At 51.6% G+C, this 8,289-nt stretch overlaps 1 protein-coding gene across 1 annotated transcript in view; it reads right to left on the minus strand.

Annotated features, from left to right (window-relative positions):
* Positions 1–5,534, minus strand: part of LOC146081317 (serum paraoxonase/arylesterase 2-like) — a 57,130-nt gene extending 51,596 nt beyond the window's left edge. Inside the window, exon 1 of the mRNA XM_083189463.1 lies at positions 5,324–5,534. Coding sequence (XP_083045589.1) covers positions 5,324–5,397 — 74 coding nt within the window. The 5' untranslated portion in view covers positions 5,398–5,534. The remainder of the gene's footprint in view (positions 1–5,323) is intronic.
* Positions 5,535–8,289: the final 2,755 nt, after the last annotated feature.

The following is an 8,289-nucleotide window of genomic DNA, read 5'->3' on the forward strand; positions in this document are numbered from 1 at the left end:
CGGCGACCATCGAATGCAGGGGCTGCTCCCAAGATGGAGGAGGCGTATCCCCGTCCACTTTCATGCGGACCGCCACATATCCGCGTACGGACGGAGGTGGCGATCCGTATGGAAGGCGGGGATTCGCCTGCACGGTCCTGGCCGCATATTTATGATCTGGCCGCACCGATCAGAATAAGGGCCATTGTAACAATGGACATTGCACTTTTTGTGGTGACACTGACCTTCACATGATTTTATAACAATTGAGGTTACAGCCACAATTTACGCTCAAAGGTTTCACCGTTCCTTGGTCATGTGAGTAAGGTGTGTGGTAACAACCATGCAATAAAACGCTTAGAAGCCGAGTCACGTGAGAAGCATAATGGTAGGGCACAATTCACAGAATTCGACCGCAGGGCGAGATGACTTTATTTTCCCTGCTATCTCATACAATGAGCCTGATTCCGCTCGGATAGCTCACAGCAGCTTAACATATGTGATCCTTAAACAATGGAAATGCAGGCGGTGCAGAATTCCCCCTGCCTGCATGTGTGTTGCGTCAATTAATTGGGCAGTTTAGAGGAACATCAGAACCATCAGTCGTGGTGTCCCTCTGCATTCGCACATGCGCAGAAGACAAGCATCAGGCCTAATGAGGGTGATTCAGGTTGGCTCAGTAAACAGCGTAAATTCGCTGCTGACCAAGCACTTAAAAGCCACCCGCCGGGCAAGCAAACGCCCGCCCTTGGCGTCAACCGAATGGCCACAGTGGCATGGGAATCGATGTGTTTGCTGACACATTCAGATGCGGCCATACGAGCGAATAATTTTTTACCTGCACACAGATAAAAGTCAGCCTGAGCTGACTTATCTGGGCCGGAGATGGCCGAACAGGGGGCGGGCGCTGACGTCATATGACAACAGACGCCCGGCCCATGCAGGCTTCGACCCGCCTGCGTTTGCATGGGGACAGCCAGCGGTTTTCTGGGCACACCCCCAATTTTGTCGGCACGCCCAGGAAACGCTGAGCGCCCCCATGCTCTGGCAAGACTGCCTCTGCGTCTGTGATAGTTGCCGATGGCGCATATTCACCTATACGCCGGAGACCAAATGATCCTGAATCAGGCAAACCTGGGGCGCAGTGGGTTGAAGTTTTGCCTAGGGTGCTGAGAAGCCTTACACCTGCCCTGATCACAGCAACACCTCCCCATGAAACTGTGCGGGTGTACCTGGGGGGCAATGGGCATTGACAAGTGGGCGCGCCGCGGGCATGGAGCCGGGATAGCAGGATGTACAGCATTGTGCATAGTCAGATACGGATTCCTGGTGGCTCGACATGTACAAGGTGATTAGTCTCAAAAAGGTCAACATGCAAAGGGTCGACAATGACAAAATGTGGACATAGCTATGATCGACATATGAAAGGGGCGAATATGATTTTTTTAGGGATTTTTTTTAATTTGTTTCCATTTTTATATTACTTTCTTATCCATATGGACTGGGAACGGTAACCCTGTCCCGAAGAAGAACGGCGAGTAAAGTGAGATATGCAGAAGGACACGGAACATGACACGGTTCATGTGCTCAGGTGTTGATACTGACACCAAATAAAATGTGTACAACTCATGTCATCCTTTTCAAGTGTCTACTTTTTCCTGTCGACCTTTTGCTTGTGACGGCCCTTTAGTTTAGCCCCTTGGGTTTGCACTGGGTGTTTTTTGAGATGAAAGCAGCTCAAACGGCAAAACTGAGCTACTTTCCGATCAAAATCGCCCAGTGTGTATGGGCCTCTACACAGAGACTTTACCCAGCGTTTCACTGTTATGCTGGGGAAACAAGTAGCGGCAGAGCCGAATTTCCCATTAGGCACGTGAGGCACGTGCCTAGGGGCGGCACATGTTTGGGGCGGCACTTGGATGCCTGTGATAGTACTGTCAGCCTGAAATGTACCAATAACTGCAAAATATTTCCACTGTACTGCACCAGGTTCCATCTTGAATAGAGTGTAAATGGATAGGACATGCATATACTGCCCCTGTAAGTTGTCCTACTTAGTAAATATGTATACATAATATAAATAAAAAATATGTTACAGTTGGTGGCTTTTTTTATTATTATTCTATTAAATTGCCAATCATCAAAGGAGGACTTGTAACTAATCAATAAAAATAATACAGTTAGGCAGGGGGGCAGCCATTATTTTTGTGCCTACGGGCGCCCCCACCCCTAAATCCGCCCCTGAGTAGCGGCGGGGCCTAGACACGGAGCTGAGCCACACAATCCAAACATCAGGCACAGGTGGCCCCCTTCCTGCTCCCTCTCACATTACAGCAACTATGGGGGAGATTCTCTAAGAATCTCCGCCCCCCTTCGCCGCCCATCGCATACTTAATTATCGCATATGTTGTAACATATGCGATAATTAAGGCAAAGGACAGCTCTTGCGTTAAGAGCTGTCCTTTGCGGTGGGAGTCGCCGGGTCCCAGCAGGTCCCGGCGGCTCCCCCCTCCCTCACACACCCGGCGCTGCTGCTGCTGCGCCGGGCTCTCCTCCTCCCTGCACCCGGAAGAGGATCAGTGCAGGGAGGAGGTCACAGGTCTGGGCAGCACTGCGCTGTGCTGCCCGGACACAGGTGAGGGGGCGATGCGGGGCGGCGGAGGGATGCGCATTGGCTTCTATGGGGCATCGCCAGATTTTTCTGGTGATGCCCCCTGCCGCGTTAACCCGGCGGGGGATGCTTACAGCATCCCAAAATGCGGTAAAAACCCTGATAAAGGGGTTTTTACCGCATTCCTTGTTTAGAGAATCTCCCCCTATGTCACAGAGGATTTCCAGTGGGGAGATTCAGCACTAAACTGGATCGCTCCATTCACCAGCCGGAGCTTGTTACATACACAGCGCCCAGGTTCTCTATACCACGCTGCAGCTACAGTGACAGTGGGTATAGTAGGACCGGCTGTGTACAGCATTCTATGACAGCTGTTGTCAAACTGTGCACCATGGCCCCAGTGTGGGCAACCTGATGCCATGTAAGGGGTATGCGGTTATAACTGGTGTCATGTCAGGGGTATGAGCGGATCACTGATGCCATGGCAGGGGTATGAGTGGATCACTGATGACATGTCAGGAGTAAGAGTGGATCACTGATGCCGTGGCAGGTGTATGAGCGGATCACTGATGCCATGGCAGGTGTGTGAGCGGATCACTGATGTCATGGCAGGTGTGTGAGCGGATCACTGATGCCGTGTCAGGTGTGTGAGCGGATCACTGATGCCGTGTCAGGTGTATGAGCGGATCACTGATGCCATGTCAGGGGGTATGAGTAGATCTCTGATACCATGTCAGGGGGTATGAGTAGATCTCTGATACCATGTCAGGGGTATGGGCGGATCACTGATACCATGCCAGGTGTATGAGCGGATCACTGATGCCATGTCAGGTGTGTGAGCGGATCACTGATGCCATGTCAGGTGTGTGAGCGGATCACTGATGCCATGTCAGGTGTGTGAGCGGATCACTGATGCCATGTCAGGTGTGTGAACGGATCACTGATGCCGTGTCAGGTGTATGAGCGGATCACTGATGCCATGGCAGGTGTGTGAGCGGATCACTGATGTCATGGCAGGTGTGTGAGCGGATCACTGATGTCATGGCAGGTGTGTGAGTGGATCACTGATGTCATGGCAGGTGTGTGAGCGGATCACTGATGTCATGGCAGGTGTGTGAGCGGATCACTGATGTCATGGCAGGTGTGTGAGCGGATCACTGATGCCGTGTCAGGTGTGTGAGCGGATCACTGATGCCGTGTCAGGTGTATGAGCGGATCACTGATGCCATGTCAGGGGGTATGAGTAGATCTCTGATACCATGTCAGGGGTAGTAGTGGATCTCTGATACCATGTCAGGGGGTATGAGTAGATCTCTGATACCATGTCAGGGGGTATGAGTAGATCTCTGATACCATGTCAGGGGTATGGGCGGATCACTGATACCATGCCAGGTGTATGAGCGGATCACTGATGCCATGTCAGGTGTGTGAGCGGATCACTGATGCCATGTCAGGTGTGTGAGCGGATCACTGATGCCATGTCAGGTGTGTGAACGGATCACTGATGCCGTGTCAGGTGTGTGAGCGGATCACTGATGCCGTGTCAGGTGTGTGAGCGGATCACTGATACCGTGTCAGGTGTGTGAGTTGATCACTGATGCCGTGTCAGGTGTGTGAGCGGATCACTGATGCCATGTCAGGTGTATGAGCGGATCACTGATGCCATGCCAGGGGTAGGAGTGGATCACTGATGCCATGTCAGGGGTAGGAGTGGATCACTGATGCCATGTCAGGGGTAGGAGTGGATCACTGTTACCGTGTCAGGGGGTATGAGTAGGTCACTGATATCATGCCAGGTGTGTGAGCGGATCACTGATGCCATGGCAGGTGTGTGAGCGGATCACTGATACCGTGTCAGGAGTGAGCGGATCACTGATGCCATGGCGGGTGTGTGAGCGGATCACTGATACCGTGTTAGGTGTGTGAGCGGATCACCGATGCCGTGTCAGTTGTGTGAGCGGATCACTGATGCAGTGTCAGGAGTGTGAGCGGATCACTGATGCAGTGTCAGGTGTGTGAGCGGATCACTGATGCCATGGCAGGTGCGTGAGCGGATCACTGATACCGTGTCAGTTGTGTGAGCGGTTCACTGATGCTGTGTCAGGTGTGTGAACGGATCACTGATGCCGTGTCAGTTGTAGGAGCGGATCACTGATGCCGTGTCGGGTGTAGGAGCGGATCACTGATGCCGTGTCAGGTGTGTCAGCGGATCACTGATGCCGTGTCAGGTATATGAGCGGATCACTGATGCCGTGTCAGGTGTGTGAGCGGATCACTGATGCCATTTCAGGTGTGTGAGTGGATCGCTGATGCCATGTACTAATTAAGTCACCTGTGCTCAAGCCTGGATATCACTAAAACCTGCACTGTTGGTGTGCCTTGAGGACCGTGGTTGGGAATGCCTGCTGTAAGTGGTACTGTTCTGTGTTAACTCACTGGGGTTCTGCAGAATATCTGTATTCAGAGAAGGTTCCATAGTAAATCAGTGTGAGAATGACAGTTCTAGGGCAATCTGCGGCTGTCTGGTATTACTACAGAATGTAGCCTGCAGGTAGATGCAGCAGGACCTACCAATTACCGTACATATCATTACTATTACCTATACTACAGGGCATGTATGCAGCCACATACTGGTTATAGTTACACATCTTTCATGTTCTTCTATGTATATGTTACAATCCTTAAGAGAATGATTACAAATCTACAGGGAAAAAACTTAAATCTGCAACTCACGTGAAATTCGCTATCCTTCCCCCCAGAAACGCCAGGACGGCCACAAGGAGGGTTATTTTCAGCAGAATCCCCATGGCTGCAGTCTCAGGCTTCTTCCTGGCTGCACGCCTGTAATATAGAGCTGGGACTGGTGGGGGAGGGTCTGTGAACCGGCTAATGTATAGATTGTACACCCCTCCCTTACACTATACATACTGTGCACTGCTCCTTGTGACTAATACGCGTCATGTGACCACCTACGGGTGTAATCCTCGTGTAACAGACATGTAACAATAGCTGCAACAAGGTTCATAAAGAGGATTACAGTAAATTCCTAATATGTCTGTCTATACAGTACTGTGCACTACGCAGGTGTGGAAAAAATGCTGTAAGTATTAAAAATAGAAGCGTTAATAGTTTTCTTTTGTATCATTAGTAATTGAACAGAAGAAAAATCGGTACTTGTTTCCTAGCACGGCGCCCATCGCATGCCATCGCATACCACTAATTAAGGGATGCGATGGGACCCGATTTTCGGGTCGTAAGACCCGCACTGTACAATTTTAATATCGCGTTGCATCGCATGCCATTACAATGCGATCAGACCCGATTTTTAATTGTACAGGCACCCTGATGGTTGATTACTACTGTATGTTAACGCCACCCCCACTCTCAATGCCAACCTAAAGCGTGGCGAGCCCGCGAGGGGTGGCGGTGCGCATCCTCCGACCTACCCCCGCGAGAGGTAGCGGAATACCTGTGAAGTAATCCGCGTCCCCTCGCGGGGCTCGCCACGCTTCGGGCTCGGTGGCTCGCTGCGCTCGCCACACTATAAAAAATCAACTCGTGGATAGTGGGGGTATAAAAAGGTCAGAGGACGCGTACCGCCGCCTCTCGCGGCTTTGCTGTGCTCGCCACGCTTCGGGTTGACATTGATAGTGGGGGTGGCGTTAACAATGGGGGTGCATTTAACATAGTAATCACCCAGGGTGCCTTTATGCGACTGTCACATAAAACAATGGCTAAAACAATGCGGGCACTGCATTTTGCATCATTTAAGCCCCGCTCCCTCTCCGCGGCCTGCGAATCACGGAGTTTTGTGGTATGGGGCGGGGCCACGTGATGTCAGCCTTGTCCCCGCCTTCCTCTGACGTGTTGCCTCTCTGGGCTTCTCCCGGAGAGGTGAATCTAAATGTATGAAAATATGATATACGTGCATGCACAGACCCTAAACATCGGACAAGGGGGGTGAATTTGGCCTGCAGCGAGCGGTTCTGAATTACCCCCTTAGTTTCTTGCTTTTTTTCTCAATACTAGGGTTTATTATATAAAGAAGCTTTAGTTCTCTCCGAACCGTATTTGCTTGAGAAAAGTCACTCAGAATACCTGTAGAACTCACAAATCCAGTCTGTATAAAGAAAGCACATTATAATAACAAGCAGCACATATTGCTTGTACATGTATAGAAATGCAACATTTCCTGTGGAACCAGTGACATCACTGCGGCATACGTATGCAGGGCAATACCTAGGGGTGCCGGATGACCGTCCGACAGACGGGATTCCCACAGTCATTACACCGACGGTGGAATCCCGACTGTTAAAACCCCTGCAGACGGGCAGCTGGTATTGTCCCTTGTGGGGGTCCGTGACCCCCATAGCGGGCGAATAGAATAGGTGGTGAGCATAGCGAGCCACTGTGTCCGCAGCGTGGCGAGTACAGCGAGCCCACAAGAGCTTTGTTGCGCTCGCCCCGATGTCTGAGTCCCGGCAGTCAGGATTTTAACGTCGGGCTAGTGACTGTCAGAATCCCGACTGTTAAAACCCCTGCAGACGGGCAGCTGGTATTGTCCCTTGTGGGGGTCCATGACCCCCATAGCGGGCGAATAGAATAGGTGGTGAGCATAGCGAGCCACTGTGTCCGCAGCGTGGCGAGTACAGCGAGCCCGCAAGAGCTTCGTTGCGCTCACCCCTATGTCTGAGTCCCGGCAGTCAGGATTTTAACGTCGGGCTAGTGACTGTCAGAATCCCGACTGTCGGTGTGCTATACCACACCCATACCTAGTGGTGTAAGAGAGCTGCACTGTCCAGGGCCGGAGATTGCAGGGCAACCACCAGGGCAGCCGAGAGGAATGCTGGGCCCCGGTAAAAAATTTGGGGCGTGGCCGAAGTGTGGGAGGAGTGGCCACCTCCCACGCTTAGGCCATGCCCCCAAAATGTTTAGAGGGGGGGTGAAAGAAAACTCTAAAAACTCTAAACACATCTTCAGCAGCACATACCTGCAGCATGTGCTGTGTTATGCTGACAGCAGGCTCAGCATGAGCTCTCATGCTGTCAGTGAGACGCTCATGCTGAGCCTGCTGTCAGCACAGCACATGCTGTAGAAGTGTGTGCTGCTGTTGCGGCCGGGAGGGCCGGAGGGGGAAGGGAGGTATCGGACCAGGGCCCCAGCCGGGCCTCTTCAGCAAGCCTGGGCCTGGGTAATTAGTACCCGCCCCCCCACACCTCTCGCCTGCCCTGGCAACCACTGCTATTACTTGGTGACACTTGTACAAGTGTCCTTAGTCATCGTCCTGGCCCTGGTGCACTGGCCAGCCCCCCATTCATGATGTCACACGTGTGGGTGCCAGAGCTAACCTATGGGGTGCTTTATTGCCCTGTTTTGTCTCTTGTTATATGAATATTTGCTGTGTCGGCATTGCATGTCAGTAACTCGGTCCAGCATGGATCATTTACATGAAAACTAAAAGCTTCAACTGGAGTCGTTTCTATGTTTAAAACAGGAAGAATATAGGGATGGCCAGCGACCATCGATGATTAGAAATCATCGACGGTTTATGGCCAATATGAAATAGTTTTGCCATCGATGGGAGAGAACCAGATGGTTTCCCACCATCGATGTCAAGCTTAAACGAATAGTTCCGTGTTTGCTTTTTCACCAAGGACGCAGAGTTTAGCTCCGCCCCCAACACCCGTGAAGTCTTGCCT

Source organism: Crinia signifera, chromosome 5 (assembly GCF_055691185.1).
Source record: "Crinia signifera chromosome 5, ASM5569118v1, whole genome shotgun sequence".
NCBI lineage: Eukaryota > Metazoa > Chordata > Amphibia > Anura > Myobatrachidae > Crinia > Crinia signifera.